Source organism: Lethenteron reissneri, chromosome 30 (genome assembly GCF_015708825.2).
Source record: "Lethenteron reissneri isolate LAM-NWPU_2019-01 chromosome 30, ASM1570882v1, whole genome shotgun sequence".
Lineage (NCBI taxonomy): Eukaryota > Metazoa > Chordata > Hyperoartia > Petromyzontiformes > Petromyzontidae > Lethenteron > Lethenteron reissneri.
This window is the reverse complement of record NC_083808.1, coordinates 6618172-6643864: the sequence shown is the minus strand read 5'-3', so window position 1 is coordinate 6643864 and position 25693 is coordinate 6618172. Positions and strand designations below refer to the sequence as shown.

General features: G+C 39.7%; 1 protein-coding gene across 1 annotated transcript; it reads left to right on the top strand.

Annotated features, from left to right (window-relative positions):
- Positions 1–994: 994 nt before the first annotated feature.
- On the top strand, positions 995–25579 carry LOC133349456 (cadherin-related family member 4-like). The gene is made up of 20 exons (XM_061562929.1): positions 995–1118; positions 1643–1669; positions 2062–2249; positions 3342–3513; positions 4766–4857; positions 5818–5928; positions 6975–7078; positions 8791–8924; positions 11764–11944; positions 12922–13078; positions 13881–13974; positions 14542–14760; positions 16120–16265; positions 16863–17010; positions 18807–19039; positions 21129–21262; positions 23239–23310; positions 23866–23968; positions 24131–24155; positions 24450–25579. The coding sequence occupies exons 1-20, from the start codon at positions 1040–1042 to the stop codon at positions 24503–24505; spliced, it is 2475 nt and encodes an 824-aa protein (XP_061418913.1). The 5' UTR covers positions 995–1039; the 3' UTR covers positions 24506–25579.
- The last annotated feature ends 114 nt before the right edge of the window (positions 25580–25693 follow it).

The following is a 25693-nucleotide window of genomic DNA, read 5'->3' as shown; positions in this document are numbered from 1 at the left end:
TTTTTTAATACAGAGTTAATTATCATATTGTGCGGTTTGTGAAACATGTAAATATTAAACTACAACAAATTAAATTGATGTTTCGTCTCTTCATTTGTGGCAACGTCACAATGCACTTCTACCAATGACATTAAATCGAAGCAAAAATCAAGCAAAGTATATGGTAAACATCGTAATATATGTCAAAACAATATATAAATGACCATAACAATAATAGACAAAAATATTAAATGAACTAATGAAATATCGTTATTGCGAATGACATTAAAGTGCACTATACATTACCGTGCACATTGTTTTGCTGGGTGGCATTATCTACAAGAGCGATACTGCTGTTGTGAAACGGTTAGCACGCTGGATTTGCAATGCAGGGAAGTTGCAGGTTCGATTCGTTATCTCGACGCAGCATTTGATATAATGGGCGCGTTAATTAAATGACCCTGTCCACACACAGCAGGCTGGGAAATGTGGAAGAGTAGGCAGTAGGCCAGTACTCTTCAGAGCGGTTCTCTAGAGCTCCCTCGAGTCGTGGCCCTTCTGCCAGCATAGGTTTCAGTAAGCCATTCCAGAGCTGCACCTTTACCTTTTTTGAATATCAACATGATCATATCACGAACACGTGACTATGGGGCCAAAGGCAGCATCGTGACCGTACACGCAACTCTGAGCCCGCTTTAAAGAATCTCCTGTTGGTTTTACGCAAGTGCAAACACCATTGCAACACAACCTGTGAGCGCATGGCAGGTCTTTACTCAAGTAACGGCAGTCCAAATACTGAGCGGACGGAATAAAACAGGTATTGGATTGTAAAAATACAACAGCGCTTTCTGCTCGGAGAATGGTGTCCGTGTGTTTAAATAAATACGGACGGAAGTCGCGTCCGGCGCGGGTCTCCGTGAGACCTGTTTGACGGACATGTTGCGTGACCCATTTTCGGGCTTGGCGAATGGCCACGTATAAAGAGGTGCTTGTGCAAGATCGGTTTGTTTATTAGGACCTTGGCAGAGCGGTGGACTGCACATGTGATGCCCGTGACAGCATGTACAGCACGATGAGTGGAGGTCCACGTGAACGCTATCCTTTGCCCATTATTGCCTGGTGTTTTCTGATTTTCAGTGGTAAGTATTGTTGTTACGACATCTACTAATGATATATGTTTAAGCACATCCAGTTGGCCAAAATATTACGAATGGTTGGTATTGAAATATTTAAACGTGCATGAATTACCTGTGTGTTACAATGCAGTTGACAAATATTTGTGAGTTGACCAGAGAAGTTTTATATTGGTAGGCAATGGGTATAAAATAAGGGTTGATTTGATAATGTTCTTAAAATACCTCAGATTTCTCAGGGTCACCTATTGTAATGCGTGATTTCCAAACATAAGTGCAATAAACTTCTCTGCCCTCTCTGTTCTTAAGAATGGCCAATGCCCAACATGTCAGACCACGATGTTTTTCTGTTTTATGCCGGTTGCTGATGACAAATGTTCTGAGTTTTTTGGTTTGTGCTTGTAAACCACTGGCAACACATGTCCTTAATGTTTTGTGTGTATTCTAATGGGAACTTATATGTTGAATGCCAGTATTCTGAAATAGTATATTTCAAATTTTGACTGAAAATGTGTTTTTTTTATGCTTAGGTCTGTCTTCAACACATGCTACTATTAGTAAGGATCATCATTTAACTTCGATTTCATGAACACATCAATGTTTTGTTTCATGTAGCTTGCTATTATGTATTTAATTGCATTTAATTGAAATAAGGTACATATATATTAATCAACCAACGTTCATATTCTTCATATGCCATTTTAAAATATCACATCATAGTTCAAGGCACATTTATGCAACTTAATCACGTAAACCAGAATTTGGCAATGCATAAAACGTAGCGCTATTGCAATGTGATGGACAGAATGAAAGAATAATCATACATTGGCGATCACTTTGTGTGTATATATTTTAAGTTATCTTCAATAGCGCATTTTATTATTATTATTACATACCCTTTTGTTAACCAATTACGTGTGCTCTGTTGAATGATTATCTTTCTAACCAGCGTTTACCTGGACGCCAAGTGTGGTGAATCTGCCGGAAAACAGTGCGAACCTAGTAATCGTGGCAAACATTAATATCACTTCTGACACGCCAAACATTAACAGCGTTGTGCTCACTGTGACACCACCAGGGCCCTTTCTGTTAATTGATAACACGCCTTCTCCACCAGGATCGAGCTTCATCGGACAGGTACAATTTGTTCTAAAATTTGTAACGTGGCATTTGATTTCACCACAGCAATACACAGGCCTGGTGCATTTTGAAAAGGCACCATGGCTAATACACTTGTCACTCAGTAAGGGGTCATTAATAATAATGTTTACTTACACAAGTGTACATGCCACACTTCTTTGTTGACTTTAAAAACATCAGATGGAATGGGAAATGTACTGATTGTATATCACAGCAGTGGCCGGGCCACCATTGAAAGATAGCTTCTTAGCTCAATGGGCCTTACCTGAAATAAACTAAGATGACAATAAATTTCGATTTAAAGCTTTCGTAACTGCAGGGATTCATATTCTTGGTTCTATCGGTAAAGTTACCGAAAGAACCAAGAATAAGATGACAATAATTTACAATGTGGTTGTCATTGACATTTTAAAGCAGCAGATTGCATATGATTGAAACCATTCCAGGTCATACACGTCCGGGGCTATCTGTCGCTTGTTATGAATGGCCTAATTTGTCACAATGGCTTTAGCACCATTTTCTTTACTTGAACGTCTTAAAGGATGTTGCCGTTTATTTTATTTTAAAAGCCACGGAAGTCTCATACATGCAATGCAATCTTAACGCGTGCAACGTGCCATAAATACTGGATGTCTGACTGTATATGACACTGCAGATTTTAACTAAACCAGGGGTCGGCAACTTTCGTCTCCGGAGCTGCATGCGGCGGCTCTTTGGGCTTCCACCTTGCGGCAATTTGACGGACCCCCCTGCGGGCATCCGTAAATCTTAAACATAATTGAACGTAAAAGCTAAATTAATTCAATATGGCGAGGAATGGGTCACCGTAGAATTTGTTGGTGATGACAAAATGTTCTACAGTCAAAGTGTATTGTTCAAGAAAAACAAGAACAAAGTCTCTTCTTGTCTGAACTAAACTCATCAAACACAACTGGTTATCTGATTGCGGCAAATACATTTTTTTGTTGGTTATTGTCACTGCAAACATTCTAAAATATTATACACAAATGTGTTCGGCTGTGTCAGAAACTACCTATTCTTAATTATAACGACCATTGCAAACCATGTCTTGTTTCCAATAACAACCAGGTGATCCTCAACAGTCCCAGTGGTGGTTATCTGGACTATGAAACAGTGAATCTATACAAACTGACTGTGTCAGCTCAGGAATTATTAGGAACACCGGTGACCTCCAGCATCTATATCAATGTGGCAGATGTCAATGAGGCCCCAACATGCAATGGCGTCTTCTCAGCACCAGGTCAGACTTGTTTCTTCAATTCAGCAGGACAGATTCATAAGGATCATTACCACCACATCATTTTCTTCTCCTTGGTATGGCTGATGTTGATGTAGAGCAACCGCCATAATGTTAATATCCAAGAAGAAGCTATTGCAATTCACCTTCGTACATAGTAGTATGCATAAAATGATGGCATGAAATGTAAAGAAAGCAGGACGTAACCTTAGATTCACAAACTTGCAGCAATTGCAAACCTAGATGTATCCTGTGAACAATATTAATCAATGACTGATACACTTGTTATTGTTTGTTTTTCAGTTGCGTACAATTTCAGCAAGTGCCATCGAATTAATGAAAATAAACAAATATGTTTTAAATATAATATTGTAGCAATAATAATAATAGGTATCACCACATACATGTGTATTTAAAATGAGCATATCTAAGATAATCAATTACATCACGTTGCATTTTTATTCAGTTCCTGCTAATTGCTGCTGCATTGTGGGCGTACATTCATGCCATCTCACTACCTAATTTACAGCCCGCGACTGGAGGACATTTTCACAATTTCTGACAACTGCCTGATGATGCTGGTCGTAACTACCGGCGAATCGACGAACCCAATTATTAAATGCTGCTATGAATTGCTCTCCAACATCCGTGTGCTGAAGCAGTAATACATTGGCACGATTGTTCACATGACATTAATCAGCTGTGTCGGGTGGAGGAGGGTATACAACAACATCCTACTTACGCGATCTCAATTTTGGTCGTGGAAGCCTTCATGTAGAATTAGAATAACTTTTAACTTTAAGCTCATTGTAAATCCAGTGCTGGATGAAGACATCCTAATACCTTGTCAGTCGTGAAGGTTGTTTCACCATACTTCACCATGCTGATCAGTGTGTGTTTGTGAACGAGAGAACAAACAGCAGTTTTAAATCAATCAGCTGTGGCTGAGAATAGAACTCTGGTCGCTGGGTTCGTAACACACTTGCGCTGACCACTGCACCACTACTTAACCCCGAACTCAAAGTATTAAAATAATTATAACAAATGTTTGTTTCATATGTATCGTGTGAGACGTGCACTCCCATGTCAGATGGGTATCCTCACCATACGGTCACGTGGTGAGATTGCAATGGCTTGGAGAAGCCTTCATCCAACAGTGGATGGATCATGGCTGCCGATGATAGCAATCATATACATGTGTACGTTTGAAAATACACTGATTCTACCCCATGGCTTGCACGTTGTAATGTAAAAGGAGCTACGATTCGCGTTCGAGAGGATGAACAACCCAACGCGGTCATCTATCGGGTGCCAGCCACTGACCAGGATGCCGGTGACACGTTAACTGTAAGGAGTGGCAAAAAGTGCTTGTCATGCTGCACACAGAGTGCTCACACTATCGCATGAATAGGAGACTCCCTGCTCTCAAGGGACACTTACCGTGCTAGCCAATGGAGGTTTGTGTAGGTAATTAATTGCACCCCCACTTGCTAGATATCACTGCCGCACAGGCAAAGTACGATTTTGAATGGAATCTCTCCATGTCGCTCCCTTTCACTTCGTGTCCACGTGTGTCTCTCCACGTCTCGGTATTTGTCTCTCCGTGTCTCACTATACGTCTCTTTTAGCTTCTTCTAGACTTTGATGCTCTCGAGTTGTCCATCCACATTTCCCTGCGTGTCTGTGTATCTGTCTGTTCCTCGTCCTATCTATATATCTTTTTGCTCTTCCGTTGTCTCTCCGTGTCTTTTTTCCTGTCTTTCTGTCACATTCCCTGCATTGCTGTTATTTTTTTCTCCGCGCGTACCATCAAGGTGTCTGCCGCCCCACTGTCATCTCAGCGGGCAATATACGAGGTCACGAATTAAAGCATTGAACTGTAATTAGTTCTGGGTAGAAAGACAGAATGGTGATTGAAGAAACCTGAATACGCCAGCTAAACTGTGAAACACATTTAAAATAAAGGGAATATTGAAATTGTACGGGGACTTTCTCGGTGGTTTGTAGTTCGGCACAAAAACGTTTATCGCATTTGTTTGATCCCCAAAATGAAATAATGTTCCAACAACCAATGGACATTTCGGATGAGTGTACCCCAGAAACATTTCTTTAAAAAAAAGAAAACCTTGGAATGGTTTATAAATGTAATAATCTTTAAAACTGCACACGTGAAAATGTTTCTAATGTTTTTTGCATTGAAGGAGGAATCCCATGACACATTGCTAAATGCTGTTTCTCGCTTACCTTGCTTGATCAAGATGTCCTTTTAAAACGTAATCAGAAACTGATATTGGACTTTTTCCCTAGTTCACCTGGTTATCAGTCGTTCCAGCAAGTGGTGCTACACGGCTACAATTTAATAAGCTCAACGGTGTTATCAGGGTCCCAGCCACTGGCTTCGACTATGAAGTCGACAAGGTCAGTCAAATTCTAACACCTTACCAATTATTGAACACAAATGCTGTTTCGGTCCGCCTCCCCCACCAACACCCTCTGTTAATTATGCTTCCAAAATAGTTTACCCTTCAGGAGCTGGATGGCTAAGGGTCTAATACAATGTCAGATTATGTATCTGACATCGCTTAGATCTTGGATTTCAATCCAGGTAACCACCTGTATTTAAACCCTCCATCCTCATGTGCAGTGAGTTGATGGTCTCAGTCAAGTCATGAATGACTACGAAAATATAATTATTACATTTGATCCATCTGATATTTTATAGCAGTAAAAACTCAACATTTTGGTGCTGTTATAATTCGGTAAACATTATTTCCAGGCCATGAAAAAGCTGCTAAAGCGACCTTGTTCCATCGGCTTCATGGGTAGCTCTGTGACATCGTCTACTTGGGACAATTTTATTCTGACACAACATATAGCATTGCTCATTACAAGAAGTTGACGTGTTAAATCTTTCCTCACAGGACGTGACAGACATTGCATAATTTATAATATATTGTAAAATATAATCATTAAGCCAATTCATGTTTGTATAGCACTGTATTCACTGCCATACCATTCCTAATGAGACACTTACTACATTTTAGATTATAACCAAGGTGAAAAAATAAAACAAACATTTACTGGAGTGATGCTAACAATTCAGTTACTCATTATGAACAATATAGTAATTTGAACTGTAATGCCAGCATTTAAATTTCCGTGCCGATGCAACTCGACTGGAAAATCTAAAATGTTCTATCTTGTCAGAAGAAAGCATAACATTGGTGATGTGGCATACAGTATGTGTTGCTCAGTGTTAACATGCAGTCCAAAAATTACTTGATATATAATGTAACTGCAGAATATCATAATACAAAGTTTCATTGCAGATTGTAACATATGTGAAAGTAACACAGTATCTGAACTACCTGTTAATTTAATAAAAAATACTACCACGTATTAAGGTAATTGTAACTTAACTTTTATCATCTCACATTGCTAACTGTTTTTTTCCACCTTTTCAGAATTATTTGCTGCAAATTTTTGTCAATGACTCAAAGGGCCTCTCATGCAATGGATCTGTGTCAATAATCATTATGGATTCAAAAGATGAACCACCAGGATTCACGTATGATTTGCAACTAATTTCCTCACAAGACAATAAATATTAGTAATCATAAGCCAAGTATTAGGAGATAGACATTTTCCTTGCTGCAGCCAAAGCAGAGACAAATCAATGTATATGAGGCACTAACCTATCGAAAATAGTAAAATAACTCATAATAGTCAATATCAATGACCTTATAAAAAAACATCTATAATAGGTGATGTTTCAGGCAATGTTTTGTTCTTTAAGGCCACAGTATTATTAATGAACGCGTTGGGTTTCGTTGTCAATGGTTTTCGTGCACCACGTGCCAATGCAACAGCATCACCAATGATTTGGTTAATGTGGTTGCCGTTCCAACTGAGGGGCTGTCTTCCATCATTGGGGTTCACCTTGGTGATGGTACTCGTTGTGCTGGGGGGCTTAACATGGAGTACCGCGTGAAGGCGACCGTCTCCGCTCCAACAACGTATAAACTAATCCTGTCATAACATTTGTCATATGTTGTTATATGAAAAAGGGGACGTTATCGTCTTGGGGCTGACCTTAAACAGCATCCGGTGAGTGTGTGACCTTAAAACAAACACTGTTGAAGGAGGCAAGGGGAAAAACCATGACATCGCTCCTTTACCTCGTTACGTCTCAAGAACCGTAACGTATAGCGTGGCGTTGCGAACTGATTGAGTATAATCGCTAGGGACAAAGGGAGCTTGAATTATGGACTTGCCCTCGGGAAGAGAACTTTGAAGTAATGGTGGACAAATGCCAGCATTACAGGAATTTTATATTTGGAAATACAATTTTTACGTGCTAGGTTTTTTTGGACGAGTGGAGCACAGCGAGGAGGGGATTTGCACACGTCCATGTGTGTCCTAATTGGGTCCGTTTGCACCGGTATTTAATTATTCACCGTAAATAGAACACAATTACCATGCAGTAGTTGTCCGATTCAATCCACTGCTGTTAGTACAATTTAAATTGTGTAAACAATGCTAGGATCATCTAAATATCTCCAAAAAACATGTATTACGTGCATATAAAATATACACGTGTGCCCCGCGCTATAAGTGCCATGTACTGAATGTATGTTTTTTCTTCTTGGTTCTTTCGGTAAAGTCACGTAGAAGGGAAATAATAAAATAATAAAAATAAAACATACTATTATTATTTCCCTTCTACGTGACTTTACCGAAAGAACCAAGAAGATGAATCCCTGCAGTCACGAAAGCTTTAAATCGAAATGTATGTTTTTTGTGTAGATAATGAGGAAGAAATAGCGGTAGCAGTAGCTTAGTGGTTTGCATACTGTGCTGCGAATCTGGAAGCCCTAAACTAGACTCCTGGCCATGGCTAACATCAGTGGCAAGTGATGTCTGAGCCACTCCTCCCCTACACAACTCCCATGAGTGACACAGTTTAGGGAGCCCTTCATCAAGCAGTGGAATTACAGAGGGCTGAGAAGTATTATTTAGTAGTACAGATCATATATTTAATTTGTGCAGTATTAAAGTATTTACATGTACAAATAAAAAAGTTTTCTCTGATGAACATTATACGAACTGTAATTCCATTATAAGCTATGTTTTTAAATGTATTGAGTCATATATTGCAACTTTCGCATGTCCTAATTGTGAATTTCGAGTGAAAATGTTATGTTTTAGTTTTTAGGGTATTCGTGGAAAGTTGTACAATCGTTGAAATTCGCATTTTGTTCAATTTAAATCTTTTATTAGGGGTCCGGCTTCAACGACAATTACAATCTCGGAAGAGCTGCCTCAAGATACCTTGGTCACAACCTTTACATCCAATGACACCACGGTTTATTTCGAGCTGGTGTCCCCTGCGGAGGGATTTTATATAGAATCGGGTAAGCAACATGCACATCACCCAGTACTTTAGCTTTGCTCGTCTGCTCGTGGTCGAGAATGTGTGAATTGTGTATAGATATGTGGTGCCAGCAATTTGCTTTCATTAAATGATGGGCCAAACTGTTATTTGGTTAGTCTCACTGATGTTAAAATGGTCCACGTTTTGTACTTTTACTTCATGTGCATAATTGCGTGTACGACTTAGTTAGCACGTAATCTGTACGTAATGTTTTATACTCTTTGGTTCTTTCGGTAAAGTCACGTAGATAGAAAATCAATAGATCACGACGTTTCGATCGCAACACAAGCAACCGTCATCAGGTGAAACAAACACAGCAGAACTATGTCGGCAGTTCTCGCTGTGTTTGTCCCACCTGGTTACGGTTGCTTGTGTTGCGATCGAAACGTCGTGATCTATTAATGTTTTGTATTTAAAATCATTGGCAAAGGTCTCTTTTTTGATGACCCACTGGTAACACGGCAGCAGGTCACACACACTCCAGCAGACTCCACACTCGGAACTCCCCTCCTCCTTCTCCCTCTCTCTACTCTTCATATACCTATGTACAGTATCTTCTTGGTTCTTTCGGTAAAGTCACGTAGAATGGAAATAATAAAATAATAAAATAAAACATAAAGAAGATGAATCCCTGCAGTCACGAAAGCTTTAAATCGAAATATGTACAGTATGTTGAATTTTTTTTTCGCACCGTACGTAGCCAACCGTGCTAATCAGAGGCGCGGGGGAGAGACAACAAACTTAACACAAAAAAGCCAATTATATATATTAAAAATAAAATATCAAAAAATCATTTTTTTTAAACACGCTTTAATGAAATGTACTGTCCGAGCTGCCCCTCCCCCTGCCCCCTATCCCCCTCGCCCCTCCCCTCCATCCACACGCCCCGCCCCTGGGCGTGGCTCCCCACAGCTTGCCGTGACGTAGGGGACCACGTGGTGATTTACAGGCAACGTGAGTTGAGCGTGGACAATTAGAGCCGTAAAAAACATTGTTTAAAAATATATTTTAAAATTTTAATGATAGAATATAGTATTGTCATCAGTATGACATAATTATACCAAGTTTGCAGTCGATACGACATTGGGAATACGGTTGAAATTGAGTTACAAGATTTTAGGATACGACAACACACAGAGTAAGTTAAATAAAATTCTGTAAAATGTTTTGGATTTTTTTATGATAGAATATAGTCTTGTCAGCAGTATGACATAGGTATTTCAAGTTTGCACATTGGGAAGTGGGTAAAAATTGAGTTGCAATATTTCTTTTTTGAGGATACAACAGTGAGTTAAATTGAAAAAAATAGTTTTCAATCTAGATATAAAAGTGCACAGCGCCAGTGGCTTCCTCATATCGCAAAGGAAGAGCGTTCCAGACGGCCGCAGAAGCGCATCTGAAGACGCGCCATGCAGTGACCATCTACTGCCATGGTTTTCGTGAACGGAAGGCATGTCGAGGGCTAATGGGGGGCGTGACACCCACAACGTCCTCTCAGCACCCCTCCTTCTGCTCCACCGCACGCGCCCCCCTTCATCTCCACTCACCAATCCTCCGGCTCTCTCCTTCCACCCGTCCTTCCCTTTCCCTTCCACTTTTTGTTTCCCTGCACCCTTTTCCCGTCGTGGCTCTCCGCTGTCTCCTCTGCCTCGCCTGCTGACCGCTGCCCAGGGCCTGCTGACGTCTGATTAGAGTGGGCTCGCCAAGGCGCGCCTGTGTCTCCCCTTGCGCTGAAAGCCCCCAAAGTTTCGATTTAAAGCTTTCGTGACTGCAGGGATTCATATTCTTGGTTCTTTCGGTAAAGTCACGTAGAAGGGAAATAATAAAATAATAAATATAAAACATAATAAAATAATTCTCACGACGTTTCGGCCACAACGCAAGCAGCCGTCCTCAGGTGAAGAACAGGTCTGTCGGGAAGACAGCGTCTGAATGGGCACCACCATGCTTGGCAGCATATATTTAAGCTGGGTTGGAGGGGGGAAGGGGCGCCTTGACAAAGGAATTTGCATATCAAGATGAATTTTGCATATTTATGGGAAATGTAGATATGGGATTAGTCACTACTTGTGGAATGCGTAGGAGGTAGGGGGGGTTTCAAAGTCATATTATGCCCGTGCATTATGCCCCCAAAGTGTCAAGCGGCCGGCAACAAACAGCACCGTTTGAGGGTGCAATATGTAACAGTTAATATGAAGGGTGGTCACCACATTTACGCCTCTATATAAGGAACGAAACCGTTAGACTGCTCCACAAATCTGGCTGTCGTCTGATGAAGCTAGTTTTAATTACTGGCGAAACGTCGTACTCCGATTGTAAATGTTGTGCTGTACTAGTGACGAATTGGCACGTTCTGTTAACGTGACAACCCTTACTAGTTGGCTGTGTCGGGTAGTGGCGGGTTTTAACGACACATTTATATATTTACACGATCTAACCCACAAAACCTCTTTTATGGATGTTTCTTGAGTTTAGTCAGGTTGTACGAATTTGGGAAAATAGACGATTGGGGGGGGGGGCGAGGGGGGGGGGGAATTCGAAAAGTCGAGCAGTGCAGGGAAACTTAAAAACAAAGAGTGTTTTGATCTGCAGTATGGTAATTGAACAGTATGGATGAAATGATAGTTTACAACACTCGACTCCTCAACATGGGGTGGAGGAATTTCCGAGTGGCAATCTAGTTATGATCTTCTCATATATAGTATTGAGCCGTGGAACCCTATGCTGGCTGTTTCTTTGCATGCTGTAGATATGATGGGAGTACACGTGGTTTGTATTCTTGTAACCCATTATACATGTGACATTCCTTTAACTTTCAGCCACAGGAAAGTTGAAAACAGCCTATCAGCTGGACGTGGACAACAATCCTCTGCTCCTGATTAATTATATCGTGGTCAGGGTGACAAACTATATTTCCAAACGCAGTGCTACATTCAATCTCAGAGTGAATGTGACGGACCAGAATGATAACCCACCCGTCTGCACGTTTTACAATCACATGTATGTATAACATATGCAGTACTTTACACGCACCCATTTGTTCTTCATTCAGCAAATGGTTGTGTTAAAGGTTCCCTACTTTGCGCAAAATAATCATGAGCGTTGTTCTGGAGAATTTAAGTGTGAACAGAATTTTTTTTTCACAACGTGAAAACTCAAAGGGACCAGGATAGTCTCATTTGCGAGGATGACCTGGGTCACTAAAGAGACGATTAAGTGATAATAAGTAGACAGTATGCCTTCTTTCCATATCTGTTCCTCCACACAAAACAAATCCATTACTTTAACACATCCCATCAACCACACAGTCTTCTGGGAGTGCATAATCTCAGCAGCATTGGTTCAAAACAAGCAAACTCTGGTCCCTTTTCAACGTTCAGTTTCATCAGCAGTCCGGCTTACATGAACCTATAGTGGTGAATTGCTGGATGCATAGAGGTAACATATTCCGTGTTAGATACGGGTCCTACCTAGTTCGACGAAAAACTATAATCGCACACACACGCAACATCAGCATTTTCTTGGTGTGGAGAATGTAGGCGACAAAATAAAAAGTAAGGAATTAAATTAGACAATACAACTTCCTATATCTTTTAAGGTATTATTTTACATAAAAGCATCACAATTTAACTTTTTTTAAGATATATAACACAATTTACGTTGTGTGGTTCATGGTTTTTACAAAGCATACCAGTGGTACAGCACTCGCATGTACATTTTAGTTATTTGGTAAACCAATCTGAAACTAATCTTGGAGCATCCCATTAACTGACCCAAAAAATTCAACCTCGTCCAAGCATTAAAATAATGTGGCTATTTCAGGCAATGTAGGCAGTATGTGAAATAAGCACGTGCTATAGTTGTTAATTAATGTACACAGATTTTACCACAACATTGTATCTTCATTGTAAACAATTGGGCTTACAATTTAATTGCGATTGATTTTCTCCGTATGTGTCTGTGTTTTTGTTGTCAAGATATACGATTTCAGAAGGCGCTGCTATTGGTACAAGTATCACCACACTAAGCTGTCGGGACCACGATTACACATCCACCAACAATGCTCTGACGTATAAACTGATTCCTGATGCAAACGCTAAATTCCGCTTTGCACTGAATGGTTCGACTCTTCAGGTATCGTTTCCTTTTTATTACGAATAAATATGATAATTTAAAGAGTACAATTTCATCCACAATTTTCAAAGCCAACCTTATTTTGTTCAGTGGCATTTCATAATGAATAATACCTTGTTTTAATGTGTTCAGTTTTTTTTGTAAGTCAAAGTGATATATTTCTCAAATGAGCATTGAGGCAGTGCCCATTCCCTGTTTACAGCCCAGAGCCAGTGGTGGAAATTCCATACTTATTGATAAGGAAGAGTCTCTCTATCGGATAACCACTGTTGGCTTCTCCACAAAGGGGTGAACACCTTATCAGCCCCAAAAGGATCATGGGCTGAGTCAGCCCCCAACCAGGATTTGAACCCATAACCTTCCGATTGGCGAGCCACTCGCTCTACTGCTGAATCACATGACTGGTTTTGGATATTATGAGCCATAACCATGTGCAGTATTATCAGAAGCCACGTAAGTTAGTAAAAGATATCCAGCAAACCGTGTCGTACACCTACCCTTAATCAATTTGGAGATAACCTTCAGGAAATTAATACAGCTTATTTTACTATCAAGGAACTCTGAGTAAGGCACCTAGAGTGAGTTCTATTTAAACTGGCGGTGTGTGCCATTGCAGTCTTTGCTTAGATGTGTGATATTCATTAGAAAATGCCGACTGTATACGTTATAGATTTACAATGTTTGTACGCATGCCGTTACGAGTTTTCTGAGTATGTGTCAAATTACACCATGGAGCCCTCTTGTAAATGAGGCGTTCCATGTCAAAGGATACATGATTGAAAATGTTGCTTTGTGCCCTCAGATTTTGGCAAATTTGGAATACGATTCATTTGCACTTTCAGTTGTGGACTTCCAGTACACATTGGTGATTGAAGTTAAAGACATTTCACACACAAGTAATTACGGTTGTATGGTGTCGTTGTACATTGTTTTACATTTGAATTAGACTCCTTTGTAAATGATTGCAAATTTCACGACCTAATCAGAATAACTGCTTGAGGAAAATACTTCAGATTTTACTCGGACCACGGAAGTGCAGGGAGTATATTTTATGGGCTAATAGTCACATTAAAAATGCATTTCCATACAATTTAAGATTATTTTGTATCATTACTTACAAATGTTCATTTCAGATCACTTTATATTTAATGGGCAATTAAATCAAATAAGCCGACACCCACTTCAGTGAACACGTGAAATCATCATCACATTCACATCATACTTGTTCGAGGTTATATAGGTTGAATGGACTTTAATAACTGAAAGATCTGTCTTATGTTTATTATTACCATATTATTAAATTAACTAAGAAAACATTTTATATAATTTGCATATTAATTGCCATTTTGTGAGTTATATGCTGCATAAAAAACAAGCATTTAAAAAAATGCTTTAACCTTTTATTTCTCTCCCCCCCTCCCTCTCTCTCTTGCCATTTGAACCTCCTCAATGTGTGCTCTCAGCTAATGTGACGGTCATGGTGGTATTGACACCAGTGAATGAATTTGATCCGAGTTGCAACATCTTACCACCTTTTTCAATCAGCGAGGACAGTCCCGTAGGGGCCCTCATCGATGCTCCTGTATGCTGGGATTTCGACTACCCGTTAAACAATCTGAGATATTCCATTATCAGTGGCAACACGGACATACCCACGCCTTTTTACATCAACCCCAAAAATGGTCAGTGTGTGTTTTTGATGACTGTTTTACTTCAATTGCGGATGAGAATTAGTGGGGGGGGGGGGGGGGGGGGATGCTGCATGATTACTAGATATTTTGCATATTTAGAAATGTGGTTGAATGTTCAAGCTATCTGCTCAATCACCACCAAGCCAATTTATTAACAGCTTCATTCATGCGACAGCATATTAATATATATGCAAGGATTTTCTGCAACATACCATCTGCTGCCAAGTGAATTTTTATATATTTTTATTATAAATATTTTTGGAGTATCTATGATTACAACGTATTAAATGTAAATTCATGTTGGTTCAGCAAGCCTATGTCTAATGCAACATCCCCTCAGTAACTGGATGGAGTGCAGGCAATAAGCGCGTGCCTGTTACTATCTCGGAATGTCACCCATGTAATGTCTGTAGACCCCTTCATTTCATGTCCTCACCTTCCATACACCAGGTAACTTATTTCACGTATGTGTATAAAGATATTTAGGCTCGCTGGTCTCGTCTGTCATGAAACTGCAATGAAAAAGCACCAGGGGAGGCAGCTATCACATCTGCCTCACTGAGGGGGACGTGTCTAACACGCCCCCCTCAGTGAGGCCACGCCCCCTCAGTGAGGACACGCCCCCCTCCGTGAGGTCACGCCCCCCTCAGTGTGTGATTCTGGCTCTGACACAAGCCAGTGCCTCCCCCAGCCATTGACCTCACCGCACGTCACTGTTTTGGGGGTGTCTGGACGTCCACAACGCCACAGTGGCTGCACCCCTGGCTCTTACTAAAATAAGTACGGTAAAATAAAATAACATATAGAATATTTCCTTCTGCTACTAAACAACTTTAAATGTTCTATTTGCCTTTGAGCATTTCCCTTAACCTCGTTGTGACACTAACCAGTAGTGTAGAGGTCACGTTTACAGTGCAATGTGTTGTCTCTATTGCGCAAACACTTGCTTGAATAGGAGACATACGGGACGAGATTTGTCATCATAGCAACCAAAATAACAGCGAAAACGTAGAAGAAAGTGTAGAATAGTACATATAATCCTATCTTAATTTACACAACCAAACATAAAAAAACGTAACCTTATTTTTCACTCCTGTAGAGCATATGTCAAATATTAAAAACATTTAATTCGTGGTAAAATATATGTTTATCATACTTTATATATTTGTATTACTTGTGAAGATTTAACATTAATAAAATATTAAACTGGCTTATATAGCTATGTGAAAGATTTTCTCCTTTCAAAAGTGGTAACCTGTAATTAAATCATGAATTCGAAGCAGTAAGTAACCACGGTTGAAATGTTACCACTTACCTTACACCCTCCCCCCAACCACATTTTCTCCACAGGACAAATAAAAGTATTGAATAAACTTGACAGGGAAAAGAAAAGTGTCTACCCTATGACTGTTCAGGTTGTGGATTTGAACAATGACATAGCAGCAGACCCGTTGAATCAGAGAACTTCAACTGTTGCGTTCAATATATTTGTTACGGTAAGTGGTCGTGAAACACGGTCGAAATGATCAAACACCGTTGGGGTGAGGAGCAGCGGCTTTTATTTATCCTCACCTTAAAAAAATAACAAAGTACAAATTTAAATCTTGCACGTATGATTTCCATCAAACCCGGAAAACAATAACAATGCATAAAGTCAAGCGTCAGGGAATGCATTTTACTTTGCATGCATAATTTTTATGAGCTAACATTAGAATGTCATGTAAGAAGTGTAAATATATACTGACATATTTTTTCTCTTGTACTTCATATTTGAAATTGTGTAAATTATAAACATAGGGTTCATTAACATGGCGTTTGCTATTGCCCCCACCTTCCTGCGTAATCTCATGATCACAGTACTTTATTGATCATATTCTCCATATTATTAGACACCCTGGAAAATAAGACGCATCACAAACGTGTGTCCAGTCTCAATAACGCTATACAAACATGGCCACACAAGTAGCTTTTTGCTCTCGAAAAGCAAAGCGCATCTTATAATCCTGACATTACACTCGTATATTGCATATGTATAACAGCACATCAGCGTGCCCCACTTGTGTTCTACCTATGCTGTTTATCTTCCCTTCTAGAATGTAAATGATGAACCACCGGTGTGCACACCTGCATTCTATGAGCAAACCATCTACTCCACACTGGCTGCCTTGCAGTCGGTCGTACAGATGCAATGCAGTGACTTGGACTCATCAGCACTTGACCTTACATACACAATCATAGGAGGTGAGTGGTTTCATCTGTAATAATATAGTTTTTTTTGGGTTAGATCGCGTAAATATAAATGTGTCATTAAACCCACCACCACCTGACACAGACAATTAGTAAGGTTTGTCACGTAAACAGAACGTGGCCAATTCGTGACTGGTACAGCACACCGGTTTGTTGGAGAGCAAATCCACAACATTTACAATCTGAGTACGACGTTTCGCCAGTAATTACAACTAGCTTCATCAGGCGACAGCCAGATTTGTGGAGAAATCCTCCTGTTTGGTTCCTTAAATAGAGGGATAGATGTGATGACGTCACTTGTGAGCCCTTCACGTGCGAAGGGGGGGGGGGGGATTAATGAATGCAAATAAATTACAATGGATATCCATTGCCAGTTGGGTTATTCTGTGTTGCATAACGCACGCACAGTTATATGTCAGTAATATGTTTTACCAGCCAATGCGCCTGTGTTTTTATTGACTAAACACACGTTATTGTTATACTTTACAGGATTATTTTCTAAATAAAAGTTCATGAATATTTCGTCTAACAGTAAATTTTAAATGTGTAGTAAACTGTAATTTATGTTTTGATTTAAAGCGTTCGTGACTGCAGGCATTCATATTCTTGGTTCTTTCGGTAAAGTCACGTAGAAGGGAAACAATAAAATATGTTTTTATTATTGTATTGTTTCCCTTCTACGTGACTTTAATTTATGTATACAAATTTATGTTTGAGGTATCCAGGTGGTTTCGGGGTCATAGCACTGAGCCAGCACTCTTAGATCCTGGGTTTAAATCTGGGCAGCCGTCCTCGATTACATTCGGTTCTCAAGTTTAGTAGGTTGACAGTCTCATCCTGGTCACAGTGATACATATACTTTAGTTCGAAATATTTGGTGACACTGCATTGGCAGTGGTGCACAAGCACAATTAACAATAATCTTGGGTTTTTTTCGGTAAAGTCACGGAGGTAAAAATTAAAATTAATAAAAGTAAAATAAAATAAAAATCACGACGTTTTATTAATTTTAATTTTTACCTACGTGACTTTACCTAAAAAACCCATGAATATGAATCCTTGCAGTCACGAAAGCTTCAAATCTAGAAACAATTAACAATCTCAACACAATTGTCAATAACACTGCCTTGGAAATAAATGCATATCATAAGTGATGTTTTCGCCCGAGGCCCATAGCACATAGAGAGGCCACTAAACCTCTCTGGCCTCTCGATTTATGTTATTGACAAATTTGTTGAGTTAGTTTTGTAATTTACACTTAATTTGGCTAATATATGCGCTCTGTAATAAAGTAAAGTATGTTTGATATACATGCGATGAACAATATTTGCAGGAGGACATATACAATATGTAAAATATATCCTCCTCGTATGAACAAAGATGCTAATTAAATTAGTTTTAACAGTAGTTCTGTAATGTCATCTTCTGGGGCCATTCTGAAACTGGGGCCATTCTGCAATGATGCCTGTTAGCTGCAGGGTTCGGAATCGAAATGGCTTCATCTCATAAAGACAATTACACAATTGGAATATACCATAAATGTCAAGACTTTTTGTTATAATGTGGCTATAAAGGAAGTAAATATATATTGAGTTATTTGTTTGACATTACCTTTACAGTATTTGTTCGATTTCATTATCTACTTTCCATCTGTCTAGCAATTCGTGAAATCAAAGTTTGTTATAATTAGTACTTTATTAATGTAATTTGCATTCGGGACCCATTTCCCACGTTTGTTTTCAGGAATAACATATCACGTTATTTTCACCAAATGTACTTTCTCATTCCAGGTAACACAAACGGCCGCTTTGTGCTGTCAAATGCATGGCCACCGGCAATATTGACTCGTTCGACATTCAGTTATTTTACTCTGGGTGGCGTCACTGACCCCAAAGACTTCCAGCTGCTGGTGTTGATTGAAGATGAGGCCACTAAGGCAGACAAGACGAGGAGGCTCAGCAGCACCGCCACCATCCTCATCCATGTAGTGCCCTGGACCACAACCGTCCCCACCCCTGCCACGGTGAAAATACTACAGCCACAGGACATGGGCACCTGGCATGAAACACATTAGGATTATTCAGATTATTTAGCTGCTATTAATTTCCACGAGATAAGCCACTTTATTGAGCTATCATTTACCTTTCCTATATTTTGCACGCGTATCGGGCTTTTGTATTGTTTTTTGTTGTAACGTTCTGACCTGCCCTTACCGGACATCTGTTGAAAAATATATTTATAGCTCATCACATTCTTCCAGTATAAATAACTATTCAGATTTTGACATTTGCAATGGTTAGCGCACTGAACTTGCAATCCAGAGGTCGCCGGATCGATCTCCTGGTGCGGAAGTTGAAACAGTGCATCAAGTTTCTTATATCCCCCCCTCCACCCCCGACTCTGTCCACCTAAACGTTTAAATGAGAACTTCACAATTAGTGCAGGTTGTGTGTGGTGGGGTAAAGTGTGGGTGCTGCCACCTCTACTAAGTTGTCTGGCCAGCGTGAAGTCGACCAATACCTTCTAGGGAGGCTCTTCAGAGCTCCTTAAGTGGAGGTCCTTCTGGCAGCAGTGGCATGAGCATGGAATTGCAGGGCTGTACTTTTATATTTTTTTTGTATTGTTTCAAATTAGTGGCGGAGCCAGTGGAGGGGTGGGGTGGCACGTGCCCCCCCCCCCCAATGAAATCCATAATTTCGATCGGATCATTGGGGTTTATTAGTAATAAATCGGCATTTTGCTACCCCCACTGCCACTGTGTAGCATATTATTATGTGTCAGGGACTCTATGAGATGATAGGACAATAGTCTGAGTCCATAATTGGCAATAAGTAACGGCAAAGCAGTTATTATGTGACTCAGAATTTTGTGCAGTTGCGTATACAGTACACGACTTCCCTGAAGGCATTCACCTTCAGCGAGCGCGATGCCGATCACACACGGTTCGAATAAAAAGGGACAAGTCCTTACTTACGAACAACTCCCATTATTTTTCATTTCTGGAGGGGTTGCCCCCCCCTCCCTGAAAATCCTGGCTCTGCCACTGTTTAAAATCTCATTCTGCAATTGTGGAGGATTATTGGTATCAATAAACTGCCATCTGTCTCTCCATATTAAAATATATAGGTTTAGTCCATCTGTCTATTGGCTTTCAGATGTATATTATTCAGCAGCACTTGCTTAAATGAGCAAATTAAGGACCAGTTGCAGCAATTTTGAATGTTTGTGTCGGTTCTTACTCATAATGGCCCAGAATTCATAATGGTTATTGTTTCATTTAATAGGGTATCGCCGAGTAGATGGAATACTCTTGCCAATAACATCTGGCATCCCAGCAGTATTGGTCGAGCAAGTCTTACTATGCTCATTAGATCCAATACTGTGACAGACTGCATGCATAAACAATAGCAGATGCATGTATTACACACTCATGATAGTCAGCATAGAAGAATGTGAAGTGATATGCTGGAAGAGGGGAGCAGAATCAGGGAAGAGAGGATTAGATGTTAATACATGCACAGTGAAATGGAGAAGTGGGATTTATATGGAGAGTAGATTACCTTATTTTAATTATAACGTATTTACCCAGGAAAGGCACATTTAATGCAATTATAATTTTTCAGGAAGGTCATGCATTGGTGAAGTTTGGCCAACACCAATTAAAGTGTATGTTCTTAGCGAAGATATGTGAGGAAACTAGAGAAGTCGGTGAAACCATGCAGACGAGGGATAAAAGACATATTCCACACAGCAAGGTGCCTCAGGAATTTAACCCAGGTTCTTCTTTGGAGGCACGTGTGTTACCATTGCGCCACCCAGCCGTCATTATAAGTACTGTTTAGACAATAGCTAACATTTGTGGCTCTGCAGTTTCAAGTGGTCTTCAGTTGTATACTTGTAACCCCGTTCCACAATTTAGTTGCGTAGTTTGACAGAAGCGTCATCACTGTCATCTTCACAGCACAATTATCACCCGAGTGACCACCACTGCATTAATTTAAATCAATGTTTTCAAGCACCTTTGAGCAATGAGGAAACTGATAAGAAATATAACACATTTCCTCACAAAACTGTCAACGTAAACTGCTCTGTGAATACTGTATTTTTTTCAGGTCCTTACAACGAAAATCATCAATGTAGTTGATACATATTGGAAGCCAGATACTTGGTTTATTGCCGTAATGGTCATTGCTGGACTTCTGCTCCTACTTACCATCGCTCTGATTTCATTTTACTGTTGGAAAAGGTATGAAAACTCTTTGTCTCCTATGCAGGATATTGGTAATTATTTCGACAATGTCAAAATCAAACACGGCGCATATCTTTAACGCAAAGCGTGATAGATAAAATATGGTGTATTTCAATAAAAGGGTCCACATGTAACATCAAATACCTGTTAATTATTACTGTTCGAGAGACAACAACACAGACAAAGAAGGCAGACTGGTTTGTTTTAATATTGCACAGCTTTGTAAATCAACGGCTTGTAACATGAAACATTGCTAACTAAATTTAAAGACAACAAGCCAACGCAATAGCCTAATCAGTAACAAAATCAGTCACATATCTCCGGCTCTAAAATGCCCCGTTTAAAACTTCACACGAATGTTTTCGCCGATTAAAACATAAAAAATAAAATATGCTGCACTTAAACGGGGAATTCGTACCCACGCTGGCAGGCAACGTCGGCACGTCTCCAGATGATTTTTGTTGTTGTTGTTGTTGCTGACAACGCGATCGTGGATCAGTGGGAGGTGGGGGGGGCACGTGCTGCCCCCCACCAGGATTTCTTCCGCCGCTGGGCAGTGAGAAGCGCTTACCCTTGAGATGACCCCCCCCCGTCATGGAATGATAATTATAATGTGACTTCACGCCGGCGCTTCGTCGCAGCGTTGGGAGTTTCTTGTTCCCGATTTCAATGCTCCTCGCCAATAATATAACCATCATCAGCGTTTAGATTTGTATCGTGGCTATTCGTGTTTTGGGTATTGAAGAGGAACAGCCAGATGAGAATGTCTGACCAATAAATGAAGCATTTCCCCCCACCTCCCCCCCCCCAAGACAAATGCGAGAATAAAACCTTAAAAACGTGAAATGAAAAGTAGGCGCAGACTCACAAGATTGTCTATAATTTTCATTGTCACCTCATCCCGTCTGTCTAATGTACAGCGTGGTCCAGATGTCTTGTGACCCACAATTCATTGCCCCCTAATACATTTCTTCCTTTGGATATTCATTCCTGCTTTAAGTAAACCTTACTTAAACAATATTGCGTTTTAGATCATTAAATGGTGATTCACAATATATCTGGAACACCCTGTACTGTACCTATTCCATTATTTATTACGTTGAGATTTGCTTTAATGTAACACCGACTAAAGCAAGTTTATTTTAGAATTTTTATAAAATATATTTTGTCCATCGTGAGTTTTTTTTTGTACGCACAGATACATTATTACTCTGAAAACCTTTGATTATTCTGCCGTAGTGTAATGGTTAGCACACTGGACTTGCAATCCAGAGGTCACCTGCTTAATCTCCTGGCGTGACAGTCGAATCAATTGTGCAAGGTTCTTTTACATTTCCCCGCGCCTCTGTCCACCCAAGAAGTGAGTAGGCAACAACCAATCGGTAGCTCGTGTGTGGTGGGTTAAAGTGTGGGTGCTCCCATCTCTTCCAAGACATTTGATCGGCGTAATCGGGTAGGGAAAAACAACACATTCCGTAGAGGGGTTCTTTGAAACGCCCCCCATTGGAGGTCCCTTCCACCAGGAGTGGTGGGTGGTGGGAGCAAGACATTGGGAGGGCTCCACCGTTTTTAAATCCTTTATATTAAGTTCGCTTGTTTGCTTACGACCGTGCAAATCTTTCGGTCGTTTTTTAACCCACTTCCCGTGATCCAATCGAGCTGACATTTTCCACACAGACGCGTTGTGCGTGACAATTAATTTTCGTGAATTTTTTTTTCCTAAATTTTACACTGTTTAGGGAAAAATAAATAAATATTTAATTACCAATTGCTTAATGCTGGCAGACAATCATCTGACCCATAGGTGGCAGCCATCTCAAGCCAGAGGACGAGAGGACTCTAGCCGCCACGCATATAAAGGATTTATAGTGAAAAACTTTGTTTTTACGGGTTAATTTTTTTACCCTTGTGTATGGTTGTGTTTTTGTTGTATATATCTTTGCAAATCGCCACGTGATGCGTTTGTCTCCCAGCATGCCCTGCTGTTGGAAGTGCTGCAAGCCCTCTCAACCCGTGGATGAGAAACCCCTACTGGAGGCTAACAAGTCAGAGCTTGCCTTTGGGATTGAGTTGCATGCACAGACCACACTCACCATGCGTAGAGCCTGCACTGTGTATTTAACCTATTGTTGTCAAAGATAACACGCACTGTATCACTGTGGCATACGATACGTGTTGAATGATGGTCACTATGCAAGGAAGAAATGCTATTTAATTAGTAGCTAAGCTTGAACATTCCACTTTTGGGATTACATGTTCAGAAGTATCAACGCATTTTTTTTTTATTTAGAGTACCGTATATATGTAAAACTGACTAAGAAACAGCTACCTTAGCTTATAATTGTTGCTTCTTTGCTTAATAGTGGCTACCTATTGTGAGCTAGACATTTTAAATGAGGGCACCTCCTAGACATCTATGAAATGTAAACGTTTCATTGTCGGTAATTTGGTGATTTTTTTTTTACTATTTTTAGCAGCGTATGCTTCTTTTGTAAATGGCTTGGCTATGAATGTTTAAATGTTCACATGATATTAATGAACCAATGTTGCATCAACATGTTTGTCACTCGTGTGTTTGTGTGTTTTTCTGATTGATCAAGGATGGAAGAACTTAACAACAAACCAGAAGATCCACCTCGTAAAACACAAAAAGATCCAATCAACTCTGAAAGAACAAGAGAAACGCCTCCACCTTCATACGGGGTAGGATACAAACATTTATATGGCAACATTAATGTGAGGATATATGCAGTCTGTTGAAATTGTTTACCTTGCTGTTTGGCATGTTTTTATATTGTATGCTGTGATTATTACATCTTGAAACCACTGAACACTGACATTTTTCTTGTTCTCATTTTTTTGCAGTTTGATGGCAGAGCAGAAGATCCAAGTAAGACGTGTCTTATATCTTAAAATTCTTTATAAGCAACACCGCGATATTGGTGACCTATTGATTGATAAGCACAGTGATCAACTTTGTATCAAAATTAATGTCAACATTTTACAGAATACTGGAAAGAGAATATTTGATTATGCATCAATATTTGCCAGCCTTATTTTATGTTTTAATTTTTAATTCACGCGTGCTTTCGAATAAAACGGGAATGCGTCTGTGATTTCCCACAATAGCTAAAGGCGTTTGGTTATTTTCTCAGACGATATTTTTCCTTGTTTATTTCCACAGCTTCAGGAAGAGAATACGTTTTCAACTCTGCAACTGGAGAACGGCGCTGGCTTTAACGTTTAACTGGAAAAAAAGTGATCACATTCATAGATGGATAACATATGGATTTTAATCTTTGTTGTGCCTAATCATCATTGAGTTGTATAATCGCAGTGCCTTGTATTTATTGAATTACATGCTTGCATAGCTGCGTTTTTTGTCATAATTAAAAAAAATGTTTGCACATGGAAGAACCTCCACTAGCTCTAGAAGGTGTTTGGTCTACTCTTCAACATTGACCTGATGTATAGAAGAAATGGGAATACACATTTTACTCCACCACCTACAACCTACCAGTCAGGTAAAACGTCAATCTCTTTTTTTCAGTGTCAAATTATAAACCCGATAATAGGTTTTTCCCCTTTTTTTCTGGCAACAAAACAGGTGTTAAGATGTTAAAACACCAAACTGAAACCTTTTACAAGGAATCATGTCTGCATTAACCACAACACTTGTGGTCAGAATGAAAACAACAAAAAAACATACTATGATAAAATATGCATTGTCCTTGAAACTGATTGGTCCACACCAGAGACAGCTTTCTTTCGAGCCTCGTCTCAAACGGTGTTAGACCAGAGGACGCCAATCAGTTTCAAGGACAATGCATATATTATCGGAGTATGTTTTTTTTGCGTTCTCACCACAAGTGTAAAAGGTTTAAGTTTGGTGTTTTGTTGCCAGACAAAAAGGGGAAAAACCTATTATCAAAAATTGTTTAGTTTTACATAAAGCGTGGGTAGTGGCGAGGTAAAGCGTGGGTCGTGGTGAGGATGGCTGTCTCGGGCTCCCTCTAGTGGAGGCGATTTGCCAGTAGTGTTGAGCGACTTTTTGCAGAGCTGGACTTTAATCTTGATATGTTTAAATTTCGATTTAAAGCTTTCGTGACTGCAGTGATTCATCTTCTTGGTTCTTTCGGTAAAGTCACGTAGAAGGGAAGTAATAAAATAATAAAAATAAAACATAATAAAACAATTCTCACGACGTTTTATTATGTTTTATTTTTATTATTTTATTACTTCCCTTCTACGTGACTTTACCGAAAGAACCAAGAAGTTGATATGTTTAATTAACGTGTTATTTAGCGTATTGGTTCACTGAAAACAATAACTTGATAATTCCCTAAAGTGAACGAGATTAAGATGCCAGACATAAAAATTCGTATATATGTGTAAAACGCAATGATGGATGTTTTCACTATTGTTACA